General features: G+C 38.8%; 1 protein-coding gene across 1 annotated transcript; it reads left to right on the forward strand.

Annotated features, from left to right (window-relative positions):
* Nucleotides 1-23,383: 23,383 nt before the first annotated feature.
* Nucleotides 23,384-24,484, forward strand: LOC309839353 (melanoma-associated antigen B18-like; the record flags this gene model as incomplete). Its single annotated transcript, XM_082681095.1, has 1 exon — nucleotides 23,384-24,484. The coding sequence occupies one exon, from the start codon at nucleotides 23,384-23,386 to the stop codon at nucleotides 24,482-24,484; it is 1,101 nt and encodes a 366-aa protein (XP_082537221.1).
* Nucleotides 24,485-26,984: the final 2,500 nt, after the last annotated feature.

A 26,984-nucleotide genomic window follows, 5' to 3' on the forward strand; every position in this document is an offset into this window, starting at 1 on the left:
ACCAGTCTTTACAAGCACTTGTATGTGTGTTTGTGTGTATGTGCGTGTGAAGTTCTATGCAATATCACATGTATAGATTCATGTCACCACAACCACGATCAAGATACCAAACTGTTCCATCATTGAAAAGGAACTCCCTATAATTCATCCTGAGCAAAATTTCTCTCTAGCTCTGACCTACAAAACCAAACAAGTTATGTGCTTCTAAATGAAACAGGCAAAAGGATAGATATTTCCATTCCAAAAGGGAGACATAAGGAGGAATAAAGGAGTGATGGGTCCCACACAAGTGTAAAACTTAGCAAGGCAAACTCCATGAGACGTTAAGGCTTGAGAACAATCCTCTTTGACTCAATGCTCTGCCCTCCAGACCTGCTGGGAAAGCAACATCACCCCCATGACTCAGCAGGGTGCTGCTCAGGCCTTGGCTCTCTGTGGCAGCCACAGCCATGCCACAGCTCTGTCAGGAGGGGTCCTACCCCCATAACTTCTGTTGGAGGTCATCTACCCTTTCGAAAAAAAAAAAGAACTCCCTCAGGTTACTCCTTTATAGTAGCATAGTCCCTAGTACCTAACCTCTAACAACCACTAGTATGTTTTCTATCTCTATGATTCTGTCATTTCATAAATGCTAATAAATGGAATCAAACAGTATATAACCTTTCTTTTTAATAGCAAGGGCACAGTACAATGCAGTACAATGCATGAGACCAATGTCAAGCAAATATTGTCTCTTATCTGGCTCAGTGTTTTGGCTTTCCCTGGATGTCCCCTTGTAATATCTGCTATTACCACCCTTGGGCTCTACTCTATCTCTGGGAACAGAAGCCAGACCAAAGGTGGCCATATCTACTGATTAAGAGGCATACAGGGCCACAATCTTAACCACAGACACTCTGAAAGGGCTTGACAGAGCTCAGTTTTCTAGTTTATATGTGAAGTGACACTCTTGCCATGGTGCATTCAGAGGGGTGATACGACTTGCTCACTAGGTTTGGGCAGCAGGTGGGGTTATTTTTCCACTAGAGGGCAACAGAAACATACAGTGATGTTAATGAGCAGTGCTGAGTCTTTAGATGAAATAACACCAAAGAAGAAGAAAGCCAACAGGCAAAAAATAACATCAAACAGGCAAAAAATAACCATCAACAGTATGGTCCTTCATTGCCAGACTGTCACAAGAAGTCAAAATAGAACAAGGAGACCAGGTTGCTGGTGAGTATTGTTGCACCAGGGCATATAGGGAATTCCAGCAGGTTTTTTCTTACCTTTGGTGAAAACAAGCTAGCTTCATTGCTGCTAATGGTCTGCATGCTCTTCAGGGCCAAGGGGCAGGTGTGCTCTTGCTGTGGGAAGTAAAAAGACAAAAGATAAGTTTCTCTTTAACTCAAACCCCTCCACACATCTTAGAAGAGTACCAGATGGATTTCTTTTAATATAAAAAGTTAACTTATACAAACTACTAGACTAAAACATAGACACACATTTATAAAATTTGGGGTTTGAAAAAACTTTTTAAAGCATTATAATAACATAAAAGACATATATTTTTGAAAAGTTTTGAATAATAAATTAAAAATTTTGGCAAGAACCTAATATGTGTTAGAAGGGAAGTGCCAAATGAAAAAACACTATGTATTTTATAGTATAGGAGGTATATAGCAGGTACAGAAGGTACATATTTTAGTAGGTGTATACACACATACATATATAATCATACATATAATAAAGGGTTAATATATTAATTATACGAAAACATGATATACATTATACTTATGTTAATATATTAATATCTCTTGATAACGGAAAACTATAAATTCTCCAATAGAAAAAAAATGACATAAGAATTTTTGAAAACAAATATAAATATTTATTGAGTGCTACTCTCTGCCCGGTATATTGCTATGTATTGGGAATAGAGCAAAATATCTGAAACGAAAAATTTATTGGAAACTTACAGGAGATTTACAGTTTAATAGGAATAATATCAGTGTTCAATAACTATCAAAAATAAATACAGCCTTACACTTAAAACAATCATCAAATATAATTTTCAGCTGATCAAATTTCCAATGGTTATAAAAAGAATAGCCAATGTTGACTTGAATGTTGGGAAATAGGCATTTTGTAATCACTGACAACTTCTTGGATGTAACTGTCAAACTATATTTAAATTATTTCATAATATATGTATATGTGTGATTACATATATAGAGACATAGGCACAAAGGTTCTTATAGCATTGCTTAAAATTGTAAAAAAAAAAATGGAAACAATGTAAATAGTCAATAAAGGGGGAATGGGTAAGGGAATTATGTTACACCCCTATAATGGAGTACTATGCACCATTACAAGTCATGATCTAAAACTATTTTACCTACATACAACTTTTCCGACTAATATGTATACTATTTTATTTGTTGAAAAATCAAGTACACAAATGCCGTGAAAAATGGTGTTTTTCTCTAGGTGGTGATTTTTAATTAGAAAGAAATTTTTACTACTCCATATTTTCTTCTCTTTTTTTTTTTTAACTTAGAATTAACATTTATTACCTGTAAAAATAAAACAATGAAGAAAAAGGCAAATTAAAACACAGGAGTTAGAACAGATTGTAAGTCAGTACATTAGCAATTTCTTGAACTCTATTTTGTGTTTTTAAGACTATTAAGTAACAGTATCTAGTTTGACCCTCAAAACAACTCTGTAAGTTGTGTTGTTTTGGCTAAGCGAAAATTCCCTCTAGAATATACTCAGAGTAGGAGTGTAAAATCAAAGATTTATCACCAGTGAATTAAAAGAAAATTGTACACGTTAATCAGTGTTGAAAGCACAGAATGAGCCAGACACTGTAGAGACACCCTCCCATTTTGTCCTCTTTTCCCCGGGAGATGCATTGGAGTCCTCTGTGCTCACTTCTTAAACCCAGTGGGATAATTGTGAGCAGGTGGGAACTGCCAAAGTCAGGTTCTGCACACAAAGCATACTAAAGAGGCTGCACAGGGAAAGCTATTTATTCCATAATAAAAGTTGGACTAGTATTATGTGGCCACATGATTTGTTCCACCTGCATTTTGATATCCAATGCTTCCAGCAAGTCTCCTTGCAGACTTAAATATCTTCCTCCAAATTTCAGAACAATCCTCGCCTGCTTTATAAGGACAAAGACACAAGCACACTTAAGCGTATGCATAGGTGTACCTGTACATACAAACAAAATACATACATAAAGAAGCAATGTTTTTACTTTTTAAAAAGTGTATTTCCTATAACAGGCATTGATATTGTTATTTTACAGATGATAAAATTGAGATTCTTACTCTGTGAATGTGATTGACTTGACTAACATACTACTGGTGAGTTTCCCAGCCTGGACTTAAACCCAAGTTTCTTGGTTCCAAAGGCCATACCCTCCCCATTAACGTCCTGCCACCTCAAGGGTCCCACAAGTACTTTCTGGCTCTGAAATGCTAAAACTTTGATTCCTTGTAAGAGGACAGCCTCAAATTATGCAGTATGTTGCCTTCTCAGAGTGAGGAGTCAAAGCAAGAGAAGAGTAATTAATCAACCACAGTGTGAACACTAAGGATTCGATAGATCTCAAGTAGTTGTGGGATCAAGGCCAGTGTCATTACATTATAGGAGCTGTGTCTGTGTGTTCACCTCTGTATCTGCCTTAGTGATCCTGTAAGTGAGAAACATAATCTCCAGTTCATTAAAACGTTGTTAGCATGGCCATATACGTTCAAATGTGCTCTAATAAGTATCTGTTGTTTTCACTTTTGACAAGTCTTATGGTGCTCCACCAAAAGAAACTGACAAAAGAACATAAACTTAGATTTGGAAAAAAGCATAATAGATAAACATTCAATTGCAAAGTTCTTTTACCATGGCAAATTTTCTGAGTCATCCAAGCACTGGAACTTCTGAAAATTCCTTTTCAGTAGAGCACCAAAGCAATTCTGTTGCCTCCAAGTTCTTGATAACAAACTGTAAATAATGAACAAAAAGACAAGTTCTCATACCTCTTATCTAGAAAGCTTCAAGAATTGATTTTTTTTCTTTTTAAACACAATGGAAAACACACTGGTTATTCTGTTTCTTGAATACCGCATGCCCCTTCCAGCTTCAGGAAGTTTACATACGCTTTTTCCTGTGCCTGGAAGGTGTTTGCCCTACTCTTTCTTGTCCTCAGGTCTTGACTTAAATGGCAGATACTTACAGAGAGAGGCTTTCTCTGATTCAGTGTTGCCATACACACACGCACCCCCATTATTCTCACAGCATTCACTTTTCCCCGTATTATAATTTTTCAGTATATTCTATTTGTTTACTTGTTTAATTTGTGTGGCTCTCTTTGGAATATAAGATCTATAAAGTTACCGTATCTCAAGTGTAGGCTGAGTGACCGTGACACAAGTGACACCAGTGAAGTGTAAGCTTCAGAGGTACTTGCTTGACCTATATTCATAAATTTACACTATTTTTATTTTCTTCAAGAGGGCTCCCGAATTTAATAAGTATTAGGCCCCCAAAATCTGGATTTGCCTTGCACCCTGTAGCAGACACACTCTAAGGTTACCCTCAGCGGGTCTTGCCCTTGTATAATGCCTTCTTCTTAAGTGTGAGGGGAACTTATGACTTGAAGCTAGGCACTAGTATATGGCAAAGGTGAAGGAATAGGCACTCTTGTGATAGAGCTACATTATATAAGATTCTGTCTTTACAGACTGGAATGATGAATTTTCCTGCTGGCCTTGAAGAAGTAAGCTTCCATGTTGTGAAAGGGCTGGTGAGAGGGCCTGTGAAGGCAGCCTCTAGGAGATAACTACAGGCTACAACTAATAGCCAGCCAGAAAATGGGGTCCTCAGTCCCACACCACAATAAACTGAATTCTACCCACAACCACAAGGGCTTAGAAGAGGACTCCAGGTTCCAGACGGGAAAACAGCCTTGACTGGAGTTCTGTGAAACCCTGAGCCGAGGATCCAGCTAATCTGTGTCCGAACTCCTGATCCATGGAAACTATGAGATAATAAATAGGGGTTGTTTTAAGCTGCTAACTTTGTGGTCATTTGTTATGCAGCAATAATAACTAAAACAATCACCAGTGTCTGGTGTAGTGCATATCACATGCTAAGAACTCAAAAATATTTAATGAAACACGGATTATATTCAGGCTCCTCTGAACCCATTACTGGATTTCAGGGTTTATCTAAAAAAGGGATCAACTGAATTGGAACAATTTAACTTAAAACATTTCCTTAATTATACTATCTTGTTTCAGTTTGTCTCATTAAACTAAAAATATTCTTAGTTTTGCTTTTTTATCCATCTAGAAGACTTTAGTCCAATTACATTTATCACAATACATGTAGTTTCATGTCTGTAAATCCTGTTTTGTGGGTTTTCTCTCTTTTTTGTTACCTGGTTATTCCTTATTTGTTTTCACTTTTGATTACTGAACTACATCCTACTTATATTTAACTCTTACATGGTTTGGAAGATAAAAGAGCAAAGAGCAGATTCAAAAAATAAGGCAAAACGATTAGGATAGGAAGGTTATTTATACCTGGTGAAGGGAAAAATATGAAATCCCTGAATTAAAATACAGCCCGATATAGGCACGCAGGAAATACCATTTTTGCTCAAGTTGTTCCCTCTTCCCAAAATGACCTCACCTACCTTCTATGCTTGGCTTATTTTTCAATGCTCACAATGACAGTCTCCCTAGAGTTACATCTGCCCCTTTTCTCACCTCATGAGTTAGGTATTTCTAAAATGTACCACTTTAGCTCTCTGTAAATATCTCCATCAAATCACTCTCCCCAAGCATTCTTCTTTCTCTTTACGTATCCCCACAGAGAGATTATTTGCAACCTGAGAAATGGAAGAGTGTATTCCATTTCTACACCTTCAGCACTAAGCAGAATGCCTGGCAGCTTGGAGGGCTCAATATGTATTTGATGACTTGATGGATAAGTAAATGAACTAGAACTAGACTTCAGTACAAGGCGCAGTGGGTAGGGAAGGCTATAAGGAATGTAAGGTTTGATCTGAAACCAACAAATAAACTGACATGACTTAGTAGAGAGGCAGTATGCCTCCGAGAAGAAACAATCTGAGAACAGGCACAGAGGTGGGAGTAAGCATGCTGCACAGCCAGGATGAGGAGGCAGGCATATCTGGAGCTGTGAGATTATGCTGGCCAGAAGGAGATTTCATAGGAGTAGGGATATTTAAAGCCTTAAACAGCAAATAGAGCTGTTGCTCTTTGACGCACTAGGCGAAAGGGGTGCTATTGCTATTATAATCCAGAGGCCAAAGGAGGTTGTAATGGTTTCACTGAAGTTGCTGAGTCTTGTCTTGTTGTTCGTGTTGTTGCTTATTTTTCCGGAGAGCATTATGCTGTAATTTTTTTCTGGTCTTGTTCTGTGTGACATAATTAATATGGCTCATTTGGACAGAACTGTTAGGAACATTAATTAAAATTATTATGATCCTACTGACTGTGTGACTGTTGTGGAAGCATTTAAAGCCAGAGAAAAACTTTGGTAATTGGAAAACCTTATAAGACATAAGTTTCAAACCACTCATTCTGCTTTACCACGCATAAAGATACAGTCAGCCCTCCATGTCCGCAGGTTCTGTATCCATGGATTCAACCAACCTCAAGTCAAAAATATATTTTTTTAATTCCAGAAAGCTCCAAAAAGCAAAACTTAAATTTGCGGCACACCAGCAACTATGTACATAGCATTTACATTGTATTAGACATTATAAGTAGTCTAGAGATGATTTAAAGTTTACAGGAGGATATGCATAGGTTATATGCAAACACTATGCCATTTTATATAAAGAACTTAAGCATCTGAGAATTTTGGTATCCATGGGGGTCCAAGAACCAGTCCCTTGTGGATACCAGGGGACGACTGTATTAAGTGAGAAAACCAAGGTACTGCTGTTATTAATGTCAAATAATATCTATTTAAGTGAAGAGGCAACTATTTTTGGATAACAAAATATGATGTACTGCAGAAAAAAATACTCTCCTTTCAAAGAAGTTTTCTTTTCCTTTAAGATATTAGTGAAAATTTTAGTTATCAAATAAAATATATAACAGGAATGGCTCTTTAAAACTCCTCTTATATACTTTCCATGTATGTAGCAAGCTTTTACTTAGCAGTTAGTTTCCTTATAATCATGACTTAGAAAGCTGAGGCTTCTAATTATATCTTCTGAATGAGGTTCTCAACTTTATGCAACAGAAAAAATTGATTGCATTCTACTGAAAATGGTTAAATCTTGATCAAATGTGCCTGCCTTCATCACATAATTCCCCACCAAATGAAATTAATATTGAAAACTTTTTCAAGATGATTTTATTGTGCCTTTTATGTCAAAGTTTGAGGCCATATTAAAGTTATCAAGTACTTATCCCCAGGTGTTCTGTTGTAGATGCAAAATATGATCAAAGAGGACTGACACCCAAGTAAACTTAGGAATTTGAAAAAGTCATGAACAGGGCTGAATTTCAGCTGTATCCTCAATGGAAAGTTCATTTTTTAATATAAATTATCTTAAATCATTTTTTTTTCTCACGAGAGCAGAAACCACGACAAAGAGAACAGAATACAGAGATGTAATGACTTTGACATCTTGGAAAGGAAACAGCATTGATGGATTTAACCCTAAGGCAAGCAGGGTATTCTTCCTTATGTATTTCATTCCTCCAGCAATTAAGGGTATTCATGGGCTGCGCTCTAATGCAAAATTAAGTGACATCAAAACTTCTGCAGACAGACTTTCTTCCAAAGGAGACCTAAGCAATTATAGTAGAACTCCCATGGAACCTTAGAACACATTTTTGCCCAAGCATACCTCTATTCAAGATAGTCAGCCAGGGCTTTGTAGCTGTTGAAATTGCCAGCTATGCTAAAACATGATAGCCCCCAAGTTTCCCTGTGTTTCAGTGTCTATTGCTATAAAACAAACCACTTAGTTGCTTAAAAAACAGCAATGTATCATTTCTTAAAATTTTCTAGGTCAGGAATTCAGGCAGGGCTTGGCTGGGCAGTTCTTCTGTTACATATAACAATGGCTGAAGTCACTCTCTCAGCTGCATTTGACTGGTGGTTGAGCAAGTCTGGGAGATACAAGAAGGCCTCACTTACATGGCTGGTCCTCTCTATCCTCATATGCTGTCTCACATATCAGTTTTCTGATCTAAGCTTCTTTACTTCATGGAGGCTGCCTCCCTGTAAAGAGAAAGCAGAAGATGCCTCTTCAAAGTTAGGCCTGGAACTCACACAGTGTCATACATGCCATATCCTACTGGTCAAAGTAAATCACAAAGCCAGCTCAGACTCAGGAGGAGAGTAAGCTGACTCCATCTCTTGATGGTATGCATACAAAAAGGGAAAGAAGTGATGGTGGTCAACTGTGGAAACAAATTGAACACTGTTCCTCTATGTTGGATATTCAGAGGCCCAGACTGGCCTTCCTCCTGTCCCCAGAGCAGCTTTGCTGACCTTAAGCACATCTTCTGGCAATGTGGCATAAGGAAGTATAGGGCAATGTGGGAATTTACATTGAACATATCTAGAGTTGCATCGTGGTTCTATCTCTTCTGAATTAAGTAATGCAGTATAATAAAAGCCCATCTGAGCATTGTTCTCAAAATCTATGAAATCGGGGTAATGCTATATTACCTTGGATAGTAACGAGAACTAGAAACAAATATAAAGAGACTGGCATATATCAGGTGCTTAAAAATGTTTGTTGTTGTTATTATTAGATGATTGATGGGGAATGGCTTTCTAGCATACTTCTACCTAGAATCCTTTCTATTCAGAAAGGGAATTGAAAGAGTAGAAAAAAACTGTGATGCTCTTCTGAGACATGTCAAATAACTGAAACACTCTGGCCTTCAAATGTCAGAAGCCTCTTAAATGGGAGGAAATCTCAGAGAATGAAGGATAAGCCACACACTTGGGACTTCCCTGGTGGCACAGTGGTTAAGAATCTGCCTGCCAATGCAGGGGACACGGGTTTGATCCCTGGTTCAGGAAGATCCCACATGCCGTGGAGCAACTAAGCCCATACGCCACAACTACTGAGCCTGTGCTCTAGAGCCCGCAAGCCACAACTACTGAGCCCGTGTGCCATTACTATTGAAGCCCGCGCACCTAGAGCCTGTGCTCCGCAGAAAGAGAAGCCGCCACAATGAGAAGCCCGTGCACCGCAACGAAGAGTAACGCCCACTTGCAGCAACTAGAGAAAAGCCCGCGCACAGCAACAAAGACCCAACGCAGCCAAATAAGTGAATAAATAAATAAATTTTTTAAAAAACCAAAGAAAAAGAGAAAAGGAAAGCGTAAGCCACATACTCAGAATTTAAGTTTGAACCTGAAAGTTGTGGGGAATGCTGATCTTCACCCCGCTTCAACATAGGAATCGGATAAAATCCTGAGAGGAAAAATATAGGACAGGATACTACAGACCTCCTATCAAATGCTTTGACTACATAACTCAAATAAATAATAGTAATATAATTATATAAAGTAGTCTCTCCATGTTGAAATATTATATATGACATAATATATATGTATGTATTCGTATCTATTACATATATATGCAAATACATAGGCTAAAAGAGATTAATACTGCTAAGCTTCCCAAAGACAATGATATATTATTTTTGTCATATGAAAGAAAGGGCATTCTATACATAGCACATACTTCAATCAGAACAAGTTCATGGACATGCTACCTTTGAAGTCAAAAAGGGGCCCACGCTTAGAAGTCCCCATGCTGGCTTCAATGCTCTGTTGTCACCATCCAGAAACCCTCAGTAATTTTTGAACAAGGGGCTCTATATTTTCATTTTTTTAATTTATTTATTTAATTTATTATTTTTGGCTGCGTTGGGTCTTCGTTGCTGCACGCAGTCTTTCTCTACTTGCGGCGAGCAGAGGCTACTCTTTGTTGCGGTGCCGGCAGGCTTCCCATTGCGGTGGCTTCTCTTGTTGCGAAGCATGGGCTCTAGGTGCGTGGGCTTCAGTATTTGTGGCACGCGAGCTCAGTAGTTGTGGCTTGCGGGCTCTAGAGCGCAGGCTCAGTAGTTGTGGTGCACAGGCTTAGTTGCTCCGTGGCATGTGGGATCTTCCCGGACCGGGGCTCGAACCCATGTTCCTTGCATTGGCAGGTGGATTCCTAACCACTGCACCACCAGGGAAGCCCTACATTTTCATTTTTCACTGGCAAATTACTTAGCTGGTTCTCACTTCAACATACTGTTAACTGTGAATTCATATAATTTTGATCAGAAATGTTTCATATGTTTATATGTGCTTATGAGTAAACAGATACATGTATAAAGTATTCATAGACAAAATGTCATTCAACCACTCAACAAATAACTACTGAGGACAGATTTATACCTATATTAATGATATATTACTTCATTATTTATTACTATATTATTTTATGTATTTTTATCAGGAAGAGAGAAAGATCAAGAAGTTTTGTGATTCCTGAGACAGATGTTCCAAAGGATGTTACTTGAAAGCTCCTCCTTAACTATTCAGAGGAGGAGGACCAGTGACATGTAGACACTTTCTCCCTAAGTATCAACCCAGAGGTGTCTCTCGTGGCCCACTCAGTTCTCCATGTACTCACTCAGCCAGAAGTAGTACCTTTACTGTCAGAAAAATCATTTTCATTATGCAGAATAAAGTGATTCAACTGCCAAAGGCAATCTTCATGACAAAAAACAGCAGCTCTTTTTTCTCTTTTCACAAATAAAGTTAAGTATAATAACAGTATGATGAGCTTCAGGAATGATGGAATTCTCTCTCTCTCTCTCTCTCTCTTTTTTTTTGTTTTCTGTATGTGGTTTCAGAATTCCTTTGGTTAATGAATAAGAGTAATCCTTTCTGTAGAAACATTTTGATATAAAACATCAGGTGATTTTCAGAAACCTTCATATTTTGAAACTTAAAAAGATAAAATATAAGCAAGTGGTCAAGTTAAGCAACCCAATAAAGGCCATGTAGTGAGGGAAGCCTCATGGTTTCCAGTGGCTTTCAAAATATAAAGAAGTAAATCAAATTTCATTGTGTCCTCACAGAAAACATCACGATAACTCAGTCTCCATCATAGAACTGGGATTAACAGATGTTTGCTTCTAAGTAATGATAGCCCTAGTAAGAAAATTGCCAATCTTTAGCTTATTCAAAAATCCCAAGTCTTTATTAAGCACAGTCAACAAATCTGCAGTTTGAATTTTATTTTTGCATCTCCCTGACAAATCTCTAATTAACAATACAATAATTTTGAATATCACACTGAGGCAGTGGATTACATTTTATGCCTTCTTGTTTCTAAACATTAATATGAAAGTCCAAGCATCTAGAGAGTCCTCCCCACCTTTTACAAATGTTGACAAAGAATTTCAAAAAAACCGATAATAAGCAAAATCTCTGTATATATGTGAGAGAGCTTTGATTACATAGGTCTGTGGTGTAACATACACTCAAGTTTTTGCATTACTTATGAACAAACAAAGTCTTAAAGATCTGCTGACCTTAAAACACTTTTAGCTACTGTACTATTTTCTTTGTGTAACAAGAAGTAGAAAATGGTTTGCGTTCTGGGGATCCACAATAAAAACTCAAAGGCAGATTGCATTTTGATTAAGGTATGGATGGTAGATTAGACTACTGCTGAGTAAATATTCACTCCCCACCTTCTCCGCCCCGACCTGGATGAGAAGAGTATACATCCACGATACACTGATGTTGGGTTTGGCCATATGACTTGCTTTTGCCAATAGGATATTAGTGGACATGACAAATTGAGACTTGAAATGTGCTTATATGATTGTGGCCTAGAACTTGTTCTCATGCATGCATATTGCCTCATTGCTATGAGAAGAAGAGGCTACAAGTAGCCCCTGGAGCAAAGAGGATGACAGACGCATGTAGCCTACTTGGATCCTAGCTTCAGCTTGGATCCAAGCCCGAACAAACTCAGCCAAGATCACAAAATATCAGCCAACTTGCAGAAGCATGAGGGAGAAATAAATACTTGCTATATGCATTGAATATGGGCTTTTAAAAAATACAACACAATTGTGACAATAGCTAACTGACTCAACAAACTATTTAAAGAACTACAGAAGTATAGCTCTTCCAGGGCAAAATCTGGTTCCATATCTACTCAGGCAAGGTATTGAATACATTACATTCATTGCTAGAATTGTGAAACTGAGACTTTAAGCAACATGAAATTACTTGAAAATAACATTCCCTAAAAAAATTATTTATGCAAAACTACTAAGCATTCATATTAAAATACATATAAATTTCAATTATCACACTATCAATGTGTTGTTATATATGTTGAAATACACATAAATTTCAATTATTTTATACCATCAACAATGTTCATCATGACATTCACCAAAGGTTTTTTGGGGTTTTTTTTGTTTTTTTTTTTTGCGGTACGCGGGCCTCTCACTGTTATGGCCTCTCCCGTTCCGGAGCACAGGCTCCGGACGCACAGGCTCAGTGGCCATGGCTCACGGGCCCAGCTGCTCCACGGCATGTGGGATCTTCCCAGACCGGGGCACAAACCCGTGTCCCCTACATCGGCAGGCGGACTCTCAACCACTGCGTCACCAGGGAAGCCCACATTCACCAAATATTTTTTAATGTCTATTATAAGTTACCAGGCACATGCAAGCATCATTTAGACCCCTAACCAGTTGTACACAAGTAGTGGTCAACAGTTCAATAAGCACAGGAAAGAAGATTCATCTAGGATCTTTCTGATACATTCTCCTCATCACCGTCATCTCATGGTGTCTTGAGTTGGTTACTATATTCTTTACTGTTGACTTGGCTATTACTAGAAGTTTTACTACTATTACTGTTCACTACATTTCTCTACCTCTTTTATATTACTTTCCTTTTTTTTTTTTAACAGCATTTTAAACAAAGTGTCACCAAGAAGAAAATTCTGCCAGAAAAGATATCTTTATAATTTAGAGCAATTGGTTCCTAGAAATAGGAGGAGAGAATGGTAAAATATTCAAATTTTTACCACTACGCTCTGTGAAATGTATGTTCTACACAATTCAAATAAATCACTTAGCTTAACTGTGCCTCAGTTTCCTTTCTCATCCATGAGATGGGAAAAGCAATAATATATACCCACACCTTTCAGCATTGAGATGATCAAATGCTGTGTCTGAAAACACTAAGGTAATATGTCACTTTTTTCTTCTTTATTTAGAGGCAGTTTTCAGCAATATCAAATTTTCTCCTTACAAAAAACCTGCCTTTCACTATTTCAATAATATATCTCTTGTATAGAGTCTTCCACTAAAAAAATAGCATTTCCTCTTTACAAAAGCCAAGTAACAATTTTAAATGGAAAAACTTTTTTTCTAAATTTCTCTTGTAACACTGCTATTATGGATATGCTCGATTGTGAGTTTACTGCTACACAATGGTGCAAATGGTCCAAAACAGATCTTGTCAAAGAATAGATTGCTATTATGATTGATATGCTTGCACCAGGTTGTGTTTCATAAAATATGTATGTTGTTTTGTTTTATTTGGTTTTGTTCTATTTTATTTCTCCATGATGTTTTTGTTTGAACTTGATGTGTCTAATTCAGCTATGGTTTGGTCACTGCTACATGACCTTTCTTTCTTGGTGTTTGTCTTTGGGCTATTTATCCAGTCATCAGTCCAAGAACTAGGAAAATGAAACAAAAACTAGTTTCATTCAAATAGTAAATGCTTTGGCATAGTAGAAGTATAAAAGGGAAGAGTTGGTTAAAACCATTTTTGATATTTTCATATATTAGCTCTGTATTATATACTTCTCTGTATATATTTTATTATCTATATATCCTACACTTCACTGCCATGAATATATCAGAGATTTCTTATTGTTTAGTGAAATTCTCTACACGTTTAAAAATGTCAAGCCATGAAAACTGAGTTTAAAAAAACTATCCAGTTGCTAAGATAAAACTCATGTTTAAAGACCTAGATTAAAACTAAAGTTTAATAGGAAATACTTATTTTTATTTAAAAGCCCAATATCCTTTATAAACAACTTCCTTCAAATGACAATAAATGTACACATCTCAATATTCATCACAACATTAAATGTAGATGCAATGGAACCTGAAATTTAATAATTCTGGAAAGTTTCTTAAGTTTTGGAAAAGCATGACTCTAAGCCATGAGGAAGTTAATTACTTCAAAGCTTACTGATTCATTCTGAAAAAATAAATTTTTAAATATCATACTCATCCTGAGGGTCAGCTGGTGTCTTACATTATACATAATGATTGCAACAGACCCCATAAACTATGTACCACTGAAAATAGAAAAGGACCTCTCTAATGTAAATACCAAATATCACATATTAATCACAATATGCTTTGCCATCAGTTTCACATTTACATATAAGTACAATGCACACAATCATTTTCTTTTCTTTTAAATGAATTTTAGTTGCATTAAAAATGTATTATGCTTATAGACACTGACATTTTAAAAAGCTGTTTAAATTGAAATCAAATAAGAAAAAAAGTTAATATTCATTTTAATAGGACACAAATGACTCAGTCTAGGAAAAGCCAATAATGAGTTTTTCTACTTTGCCATCATAATGTACATTTAATGAGTTGTCCTTCACATAGCAACACAATGCTGCCATCAATAGAACATAGATAGGCTTTGTGCTAGTTTTCAAATGGTGATAATGAGTTTTTCTGAAGCAAATACAGTATAGAACTGAAGTTCACCAAATTCTCTAGATGTCATAACTAGAGTTACTGAGTATATGGGTTTAACTCTTTATAGAATGTATTTATTTCTTTATTATGCTTATAGTTCAACAATATGATGAGTGGATTAATTTATTCATCAACATTGAATAAGAAATTGCTATCTCTACTGATTAAAAGTAAAAAGGTTTATTGGATATTCATAGGAATAGTAAGCTCTGGCACCAAAACATCGATAATTTTTATATATATGCAACAGAATTATGCGTGATTAAACTGTTTTCTATATATTCTAATTCTCCCACAATAAGTATGCTTCGCTGCCCATTTTTAAAATGCTGGGTTGCCTTCATATTTTTTATTTCACTCTGTACGCTCTTCCTTGCCAATCTCATTCATGTGCATTGCTTCCATTTTCAAATACCTGCTCATGACTTCAGATGTGCATCTTAAGCCCAGGCTTCTCCTCTAATATTCAGCTTCATATATATTTCTGCTTACCTGATATCTTCACTTGCATATTTATTAAAAGTGCTTCAAACACAACCCTCTTTAAATTGAACTCACAACCATACCTCCAAATTACATCCATTCTTATCAATCCTACTCTTGGTAAATTGTACACTTGCAGAATTCCCAATCTCAGTAGGTGATGCAACTGTGAATGCAGTTGCACAGGCCACGGATATAAGCAGGCTTTTTTTTTTTCTTTCTTCTTCTTATTTTTTTTTTGCGGTACGCGGGCCTCTCCCTGCTGTGGCCTCTCCCGTCGCGGAGCACAGGCTCCAGAGGCGCAGGCTCAGCGGCCATGGCTCACGGGCCCAGCCGCTCCGCGGCATGTGGGATCTTCCCGGACCGGGGCATGAACCCGTGTCCCCTGCATCGGCAGGCGGACTCTCAACCACTGCGCCACCAGGGAAGCCCTAAGCAGGCATTTTTTACACTATGTTCTACACCATCCATGTGCAAACTAGCACATGAGTCTTACAAATTCGACCTATACACAGCTTTCTAATCTGTCCAAATTTCTCCATCTCTGATGTCACAATCCTGGAATACTGTACAAGTATCTGGAATTCTTTTTCCTATGTGTTTTTTGTTTTGCTTTGCTTCCCTTTTTATTTACACTGCAGCCACAGTGTTCTTTACAAAATGCATATCTGAGCAGGTCATTCGCCTGCTTTAAAACTTTTAGTTGTTTTATTTTGCATCTAAGAAGAAACCCAAACTGTTTTACTACACTCTACCCATTGACTTTCACACTCAAGCTAAAGTAGTCTTCCTTGCAGTCGACTGAGTGGTGTTCTTCCAGCGCGCCAACTTTATTATGCAATCAGACCTTTGTACAGGCGGTTCCCCTAAGGAACAGTTTCCAAACCTCACCCCACCCTTGTTAACCTAACTCACATTCATCCTTTTTTCTAGGTTAAGATACTAATTCTTCAGGACAGCCTTCCCAAACTTATTGAATCAGATAGTATCCCACTATTTTATCTCTCTGTCCTTTTCCTTTGTAATGTATAACAGTTTGTAATAAATGTATATACGTGTCTATTGGATTTACATCTGTCATTCCCACTAGACGATAAGTTCTAGGAAGGCAGGCTCTGATCACATTTTGCTCACCATTTTCTCCTCAGCTCCCAGCACAGTGCATGGTTGAATTACTTATCAATAACTTACTGCTGCATTAAGGATGATAATGTTTTACATTCAGAAAAATATTAAAGTGGGAACAAAATATATGAAGTCAACTTGGTATTCAAAGTGCATAGAATCAGAACATGTTCACCTGCTTGGTTAAGAATCCACCTGCCAATGCAGGGGACACGACACGGGTTCCATCCCTGATCTGGGAGGATCCTACATGCCGCGGAGCAACTAAGCCCGTGTGCCACAACTACTGAACCTGCGCTCTAGAGCCCGTGAGCCACAACTACTGAGCCCGTGTGCTGCAACTACTGAGCCCATGCACTGCAACTACTGAAGCCTGCATGCTCTAGGGCCTGCATGCCACAACTACTGAAGCTCGCGCGCTCTAGGGCCCACATGGCACAACTACTGAAACCCGCACGCCTCGAGCCCGTGCTCCGCAACGAGAGAAGCCACCGCAATGAGAAGCCTGCTCACTGCAAGGCAGAGTAGCCCCCGCTCACAGCGACTAGAGAAAGCCCACAGGCAGCAACGAAAACCCAATGCAGCCAAAAAAAAAACAAAAACATGTTCACTTGCTCTAAGAATACATAAATCTGACTTTGAGATTCTACTTTTGACTTGAGTAAAAACCGACATCTAATTGTCCACCAGATTAAAAACAACATAGGGCTTCCCTGATGGCACAGTGGTTAAGAATCCACCTGCCAATGCAGGGGACACGGGTTCGAGCCCTGGTCCCGGAAGATCCCAGACGTCGTGGAGCAACTAAGCCCATGTGCCACAACTACTGAGCCTGCACTCTAGAGCCTGCCAGCCACAATTACTGAAGCCCGTGTGCCACAACTACTGAAGCCCACTCTCCTAGAGCTTGTGCTCCACAACAAGAGAAGCCACTGCAATGAGAAGCCTGTGCACCACAATGAAGAGTACCCCTGCTTGCTGCAACTAGAGAAAACCCACGTGCAGCAACAAAGACCCAACACAGCCAAAAATAAATAAATAAACCAACAAATAAATAAATAAATAAATTTAAAAACAACATAGTTTCTCTTAAATAAAAGAGCTAAACTAAGAGCGTATTTCCTTAAAGGTCTTTTCAACTGAATGCTTAAGATGATTCTATAGTGAACAATGTCCTTATAATAAATACCATGTTAATTTTTTCCTTATAATGACTTTAATACTAGTTTATAGTTGAAACCAATTTTTAACCATCATTTTGCTTACCAAAATTATGAGTAATATTACAAAAAAAAACAAAGAAAAGGGTAAGACAGAAAGTAATGAACAGGGTTGAATGCAATACATAAAACTAAATAAAGTTGCTTATCTACTGTCAAGGAATCTTTGCCACTTCTGACCAGGAAACAAAAAAAAAAACTTCTTCTGACACCCCTTTTCTCTATCTCTTGTTTAGTCTAAGCCTTTGGTATCTTCATGACTGTGGTAAAGGTCCTTGCTTAGTAAATAAAAACTAAATGGATGAATGAAAGCTTCTTAATCTTAAAAGCCTCAGTTCCTTTGCCTGTATAATCCAATAAATAAAACCTACACCACAGGTGAAGTACTATAATGGACATAGCACACTTCCTTGAACATAATGGGTCCTCAACAAATAAGTAGTCATTATTATTTTTACTTTAAAATATTTGTCCTCCCTCCTTACCATTTCCCCTCATATCTCTGTGGCTCAATAACAGATGTTTTAGAGAATGGGGTGGGGAAACCCATGTGCCTCATTCCATAATTCAGTCACACTTTAGATTTAAAACAGTCTAGGACACTAGGCTAATTAAAGTTTTCCAGTCACAACCACTTCTTTCTTAGGGTACTTCTCACTTATCTTGTAGTAGCTGATAACTTGTCTTCCCATGCCTTCTTGCCTGCCCCATGAGTGTACATACATTGATATATACTGAGGAGGTTAGTTCTAACATTCCACTAAGAGTGAAAATAATAAGAAAACAAATGAACAAAAAACCAAAACCTCTTAACTGATCAGATTTTAAATGTTCCAAATACCCCAGTATTTGGTATTTGCTAATGGCCATCAGGCACAAGTGTTCAAAAAAAAAAGCAAAAACACAACCCATAGCATTAGAGACTTTAAAACCCTTCATTCTAAATTTAGTATAGTATATGCAACTTGGGAGTTCCAGCTACCATTGTGGTCAGAAATTCTGCAATCATTTATTTTTTTCTAGGTGTGACGGGCAGAATTTTAAGCTTACCCCATATGGCTCACACTCCTGTTTAATCCCCTCCCATTGAGTGTAGGAGGGACCTGTGAATATGATGGAATATTGCTTCCGTGATTAGGTTATGTTACATGGCACAGTTGACTTTAAGAAAGGGAGATTATCCTTGGTGGACCTGACCTAATCAAGTGAGCCCTTAAAAGGGGCAAGACTCTGTCTTCCTGGTGAAATGGATTCAAAGTTCTGGGGATTCTACATGAAGGAGATTCTTCACTGTGGGCTTTGAAAATGGAGAGGGCCATGCACCAAGGAATGCAATCAACTTCTAGGAGCTAAGAATGGCCCCTGTCTGACAACAAGCAAGGAAATGGAGACCTCAGTTCCACAATCACAAGGAACTTCATTCTGCCAACAACCTGAATCCTTGAAGTGAATCCTTGCCCAGAGCCTCCTGATAAGAAACAGCTCAGCCAATAAGACACCTTGAGAGTGAGGACCTGAGCAGAGAACACAAATGAACTGCATCTAGACTACTGACCAACAGAACTGGGAGATAATAAGTGGGTGTTATCTTAAGCCACTGAGTCTGTGATAACTTGCTATGCAGCAATGGAAAATTAATCCACTGGGTATCTCAAAGGATGGATCAAGACTGATTTTTAGGACTTTCTCAAAGTTTCAACCCAATAAATATTTCTAAACAACTAACAATTTGTAAAGTTTACAAAGTATGTTCTCATATATACTTTTATTTAGTCATCCCAACAACTCAGTATAAAGAATATCTTTATTATCTACTCTAAACCCTTTTTTTTAATAGAGTCTCATATAGGGTAATTTTACTGCTCAAGATCACAAAAGCAGACAGTGAAATGATGCCTAAAATTTAAAACAAGGCATTAAGTAATGATGCTCTTAAAAGTGTGAGGCCAGGATCAGTATTAAACACTAAAGACCTACCAGGACTGGGGCTAGGGTGAGACAAGTCAGGCCTTCACCTTGAGTTCAAAATTTAAGGTAAGGTGGGGGGGAAATCAAAAAAATCTCAGTAATCAAGATAAATTATGTCTCAATTCAATATTTTAAAAAGTCAAAATAAATGCCAAAATCCGTGATAAGAAAATATCACACTTTTAAATAAAAACACCGTCCACTGGCTAAAAATAGGGTTAAACAAGTGAGGCACTCACTCTCAGCATCATACAAGTGCAGGGTCAGATCCTGTCTTTATTTAAAACTTTGTATTTATTTGCATTTATTTATTTCATTATTTAAAATAAAGAAAATTTATTTATTTTATCACTCACCTCACCTTAGTCCTGGCCCTGACTCAGTAACATGTACCCTTGGACACTTCCTTATCTTCCATTTACTAGGCCATATTAACATTTTCTATTTCTTAAATAAACTCTCTACTCAGTTATTTTGGTTGCCTGGCAAGGGGCGAAGTTATGTATTCAAAAGCAGAGTTCTCTTAAGTTGACAAAGTGACTCCTGGCTATGTCAGTCTAAGCATGGTGTCACGGGTATTGGGCTCATTGAAGACAGTGCATCCATTCTTCTAAAATGGCCCTGATCACTAACATGTCTTGTTCCTCCTTAATATCATTATCCTGGCTGGAGCTGATGTTTTAGAGAATGAGGTATGGGGATGAGGAAGCCTTCAGAAATTCAGTCCTTCATTGGCAGTGGGGCCATTGAAAGGGTTGAAATGGTACTGGACACAGCAGATTTAAGTGTGGACAATTTGTTCAAGTCGAACTGAAACAGAAAGCAAAGGGGAACAAAGTCTTCAGCCATTGAAAGGCTCAAGTTATTATTAGGGGCTGAATCACTCTAAATGACTTCTGCTTGAGAAGGTATTATTATACCATTCATGGGGAAGCAGGATGGGCGGAAGCACAGGGGGAGAAGGAGGTTATAACAGATAAAGAACTCTAAAATAGTTGTACAGTTAGTTTATAATCTAAGACTCCTTACCCACAGTTTGAGTGTCATTGCTCTATAACATTCTATATTTCCAGGCTTATTAACTTAGAAACAACCAACAATGTTTCCTACTCAAGAAGTAAATATTCATTCAAAAATCTAAACATTTAATTTACTAACAAGTGAAATGAGAAGTTGGAAAAATTATTTTAATAAACTGAGGCAACATATTAGCATATTTATGCAAACAAATCAGATATTTTTGCATTGACCACATTAATGGAGTCCTTAAATGAAGTCCATTACGACAGCCCTATATTGAATAAATTTGTGAACCCAGAGGACAGAGTGCCACAATTTGTTTTTATGTCTACATATGCATAAACTAAGATAGTAATAACACTTACACTACTTGCCATATCCACATTGGAATTTATAAAGAAAAAAGTAAAACTCAACTAGCATAACGACTGGGTAGCTATGTAGAAAGAACAGAGCAACTATATCCCTTCAAAGAAAGCTGGCTTTGAATAAATCATAGGACAATTTTCTACATCTTCCAAAATTATAACTATCTGTAGGTACAAATAATATGTCATGTGATAAATTCTAGGGCCTGAACATTGATTATTCCAATGCTGCTCATTAATAGTAATTAATGAAAGATGAATTATTCAACCAGTTATTAACTGGTTTTGTTCTCAAGCAAGATTTTTTTGTTATTTAAAATTATAAAAAATATGAAACAATTTTGGGCTAAAGACTGTTCTGATATTGATTAGACAAAGAGAGATTTAGCTTTCTTTATCTATCTAGCTATCTATCTTTCTAGGCAGTAAAATAGGGCCTTGTAAGGCTCACCTCAAGAAAACAAAAGGGAGGATAACAGAAGGTTCTACCTATAGATATATTTCAGCTAATAATCTTGAGAAGGAATGATAGAATTGGAGAATTACAACTCAGCAATTGTAATGGATTAACGGATGACAGTGATGATCCTCGATGACTGACAACATCACCACAAAGGAAACTACAGACATTATGTATCTCCTAATAGAATTGCAGTGTCACCTCTGGAATGGTTTTGCTAACAAAGAGTAGTATTGGAATTCACTATGTTAACAGACAGAGAAGAGAAAGCATTTGAACATGTGTGGGAGTAAAGAAATTGATAAAAACTCAACACCTGTTCATGGTAATAACTTTTAGAAAACTTATATTAGAATGGAATTTCCATATTGTTAAATCAACAGCAAACATATATAAGTGTGAAATGTTAGAAACATTCCCAATAAAGTCCAGAAGAGGACACGGAGGTATGGTACCAACTTTGCTGTTCAAACCTGGACTGGATTGCATAGCCAGTATACAGCCATACACAGCAATACCAAAATAAAAGTCATGAATAATGAAAAGAGGTAATACGATCCTCTAATTAAAAACTCCAAAGAAATTGGCTGCCAAATATTCAAATGTATAAGGAACTTAAGAAAGCTGGTGTAGAAGATCACTATACCAAAAGAAGGACTCTTATCACACAAAACAAATAACTAATTAGAATATGTAATGGAAAATACACCATTCAAAACAGCAGCGATATCCAAAATATACCTAAAAAGAGAACTAACAAAAATGCACATGATCTTTATGGAAGCAAATATAAAAAAATTACTGATAGATTTAGATAAAAGAAGTCTCAAATACAGCAACATATTATGTTTATTCATGGTGAGGAGAATACTGTACCGATGTCAATTCTCTTTAAATTATTTACAGATTTATGCCTTACCTGATAGGTTTGGTGCAGTGTCAGCAGAGAAGTAGCCCAGCACCTACAAGGCATCAAGGTAAGACACTGAAGGGTGACAGAGGGGAGAACCCACTCCAAAATAAGAAGCCACAAAGAGCCCCCCTACTGTCAGTCTTGGGAGACCCCAGACACGGCTGCTAGGCTCAGGTTCCCCCTTACTTCTAACTGGGGGTTCTGAGGGAAATGAGAACTTGGTCTGAGGCCAGCTGACTCATCTCAGCAGAGGAAGTCCCGGGCCCTGTCAGGAGTCAGGTAAGACCCCGGTGTGAGTTCTGCGTGATTCCTCCGCCTCCCAAAAGAGAGAGGGAGGCCCCCACAACCCCACCTCTGCTATAACGCTGGGAAGCCCAGGTGGGCGTGGCCGGAAGCACTCTCCCTAACTTCTGTCACACCAGCTATAGAGACTGAGGCTGCAGTCTGAGAGGTGTGGCCTCGTATCAGCAGACGGAGGAGTCCCAGAATTGGAGAGGTGTCGCGGTGAGTAATCTTCGTTAGAACTGAAGGGACACACTCCTCCCAGAATTGAAGCGGCCCCACAGAGCCCCGCCCTGGACCGACATGCCCCAACCCCACTGTCGATCCCGACGGGCTCAAGAGTGGCTGTTATGCCCAACCCCCCTCCACTTCCGCCTGCAGAATTTGTGGGATGGGAATCCTTGGTCTGAAGGGGTAGCCTCAAGTTGGCAGAGGGAGGAGTCAAAGGACTGGTCAGGAGTCAAGTTTAGTATCCTGGGTTAGAACTGAGGTGACACGCTCACGCAGAACAGAGGAGGTCCACAGAGTCCTGCCAGCCCCTGTCTCGTGGGTTCCTAAAACAGTACCCTTAAGGGGAAAAGCAGAGGCAGCTTTTCTTGGAAACAAGGTAGAAGAATCTCCCCATTGAGGCTATGCACACCGTCTCTTCCTCTGTCTTCTTCGGTGACCTCTCATCAACCTTCGCAGATTAAACAGCTGCCTGCAGTCCCTGACCAGTCATCATGCCTCGAGGTCAGAAGAGTAAGCTCCGTGCCCGTGAGAAACGCCGCCAGGCCCATGCTGAGACCCAGAGTCTGGAGGATGCTCAGGCCACCGGGGCGGCGGCAGCAGCAGCAACAGCAGCAGCAGCAGGAGAGTCCCCTTCCTCTGTCTATCCTCCCTTTGAGGACAGGCCTCAGAATATGCCTGCTGCTGGGACACCTAGCACTCCTGAGGAACCTCAGGGAACCACCAATGCTAATGCAGCTGTTTCATGCACCAATTCAGATGAAGGTACCAACAGCCAAAAGAAGGAAAGCTCAAAATCCTCCAAGGGCATTGAGGACTTACGCAGAGATCCTCTACACATGAAGGTGGCTTTGTTGGTGCATTACCTGCTGCATAAGTATCAAAAAAAAGAGCCAATTACTAAGTCAGAGATGCTGAAGTTTGTTATCAAAAAGTACAAGTACCGTTTCAATGAGATCCTCAAGAGAGCCTCTGAGCACATGGAGCTGGCCTTTGGTCTTGATCTGAAGGAAGTGGATCCTACCAGGCACTGCTATGCCCTTGTCAGCAAACTAGACCTCACCTCCAATGGAACGATGAATGAAGAAGAGAACCCGCCCAAGACCGGGCTCCTGATGATCGTGCTGGGTGTGATCTTCATCAACGGCAACTGTGCCACTGAAGAGGAGATCTGGGAAGTGCTGAATATGATGGGTGTACATGCTGAAAGGAAGCACTTCATCTATGGGGATCCCAAGAAGGTCATCACTGAAGATTTGGTGCAGCTAAAGTACCTGGAGTACCGCCAGGTGGCCAACAGCGATCCTCCGCGCTATGAGTTCCTATGGGGTCCACGAGCCCACGTTGAAACCAGCAAGATGAAAGTCCTGGAGTTTTTAGCCAAGATTTATGATACAGTGCCCAGTGCCTTCCCATTCTGGTATGAAGAAGCTTTGAGAGACGAGGAAGAGAGAGCCCAAGCAAGAATGGCAGCCAGGGCTCGTGCTGCTGCCATGGCCAGTGCACGCTCCAGGGCCGTGGCCAGTGCACGCTCCAGGGCCGTGGCCAGTGCACGCTCCAGGGCCATGGCCAGCAACTTCTCCCAGGCTAAGTGAAGTTCAAGGCTGGTTCTTCACTTTTTGGTTGAAAAGGTGTGTCGGTGTTCTAATAGTGGAGGGCCAGGGTGGGACTGGAGAAGGGTATATCCCTGAGTTCCTGTTGTGTATTGCTAACTTGGAATTTTACCTTTTTTTCTTTTTTATTTAGGTTATAGTTCAAATGATGAAGTCTGAGAAGATTGTTTTCCTTGTGGAAAAAGAGCAGTAACATTCTAAGTTGTGGATGGCCAGGGTGGGTCTATAGGGAACACAGTGTAATATCCTCTTTGTGTTCCTATTCTATATGGTAAACTTAGAGTTTAATTTTTTCTCTTCCTTTTCTTTTCTTTTTTCTTCTCTTTTCTTCTCTTTCCTCCTTCCCTCCCTCCCTTCCTTTCTCTCTTTCTTTCCTTTTGTTATATTTTAAATGTTGTTTCTTTAATAGAAGGTATAATAATTTCAGAATCTAAATTTATTAGTGACCTCAGTTACATATTTATTAGATTTAACTTAATAGAGTTAAGATTAAGAGTTTTATTATTTTGTAAGACAAATTGGGAAACCTTTCGCATTTATTGAACTAGAACAATAAAACATGGCATGGTAATAGGCATTTCTTTGGAAATGTGAAAAATTTTATCAGTAAAATTACTGGGATCAAAAAATACAGGAGACTTCCAATAAAGATGTTAAAAAAAATACAGGAGAAAAAAAGTTTAAAAACTGTGTAGTTCTTGGTTTACCTTATCCATTTTAGTCTGTTATTCTGTAAAAATAAAAAATACATAACTGGATTTGCTTCGCTTATTAAAGAATGTAGGAGAAATAAAAGACTTATAAACTAGAACTCATACTCACTGGCTCATTCATTCTCCAAATATTGAGCATCTGCTCTTTGAAAATTATTGTGTTATAAATGGTGAAACTAGGATACAAAACACCCTGCCTTTAGAACTGTACAGTCAAGGAGCAGTAATTATATAGAGAAGATGGTGAAATACCCTCTAAGACCTAAAGGACAAGTAAGAAGGAGTAAGGAGGTAATGGGACAGGGATGGGGTTGGGAGACGTGGGAGGGGGAGGGTGAAAACAATAAGGTACAAATTCCCTGGGTAACAGAAGTTTGGGGGTTGGGGAAAATACAAGTCTCTCAGTGGGATATCCTGTTAATTTAAGCTGGGTGGTAGACTAGATGAGGCTGTGGGACTGGTGAGCGGAGGCCAGGTATACAAACGGTGTTTCTCAGAGTAGGAGGACAAAACCCTGGAATGCAAACCTGTTCATAAGAGTTACTTTAGTATCATCAATAAACCAGAGGAAAAGCTCCTCCTTGGGCAGAAATGGAAGGTGTCCTGTGCTCTTGTTCAAGTGCAGCTGGACACAGAGCACAATCTAGTTGTTTTATGCACAGCATCTCCAAGGAATTTATGAGAAATAAAGGTGATACTCCCTTGAGGTGGAATGCTGAGAACCATATCTCAGGCATTAAAAAGGCATTTTAGGGCTTCCCTGGTGGCGCAGTGGTTAAGAGTCCGCCTGCCGATGCAGGGGACACGGGTTCGTGCCCCAGTCCGGGAAGATCCCACATGCTACAGAGCGGCTGGACCTGTGAGCCGTGGCCGCTGAGCCTGCGTGTCCGGAGCCTGTGCTCCGCAACGGGAGAGGCCACAACAGTGAGAGGCCTGCATACCGCAAAAAAAAAAAAAAAAAGGAAAAAAAAGCCATTTTAATTAGGTTATCTTGAGTATAATTTTGCAAACTCTAAGGGAGGGCTCCATATTAGGTGGTGAAGAAGTGAATAAAAATACAGGTGATTTGGATGGAAAGGCACCCGGGGGGGACATTGTTGGTCCTTGACACAAATTCTACGACCTCTGAGTTGCATCCAACTGGGGTGGACAACCCCACATACAAATTAAGTAACATCCTCAAATGGGGGAATTTATTTTGTTTTACCTGCTAAGCAGCTTTATGCGATCACTTGGTGGAAACTGCATATTCTGTGATATCTCTTGGATTAATATAACATAAATCTTCCCAGAGGGGAGGGTGGTATCATCTGCAGTAAAAAAAAAAAAAAAAAAAAAAAAATCATATGATAACTGCCATTCATTAAAGACCTTACTCTGTCAAGTGCTTCATATCCATTACATATATCCCAACAGTCCTACAAGATAGGGCTTATTAGACATACTTTGCAGATGAAGAACTTGTAATTTTCTCGAGTTCACGTGGCTGATAAGTGAAAGAGCTGGGACTAGACCCCTGGTCCAGATTTTTCTAGAGCCCACACTTTTCCACTCCTCCAAACTGAGGCAGACCTTCTGTCTTTTCATTCTCTATTATTCTCACTACTCCAAGATGTATCACATACAATTAAAAAACAAGACACTCTAGTCAAAGTACAAAAAGCGACCCTGATGAAGGAAGGTGAATATGAGAATAGAGCACAATTTGGGGATTGTCTGTGGGTTTCATATGCTGAGGATCCCCGTCACTAGCCCCAGGGTTCCTTGAC

This window comes from Grampus griseus (assembly GCF_964374135.1).
Source record: "Grampus griseus genome assembly, chromosome: X".
In the NCBI taxonomy this organism is placed as follows: Eukaryota; Metazoa; Chordata; class Mammalia; order Artiodactyla; family Delphinidae; genus Grampus; species Grampus griseus.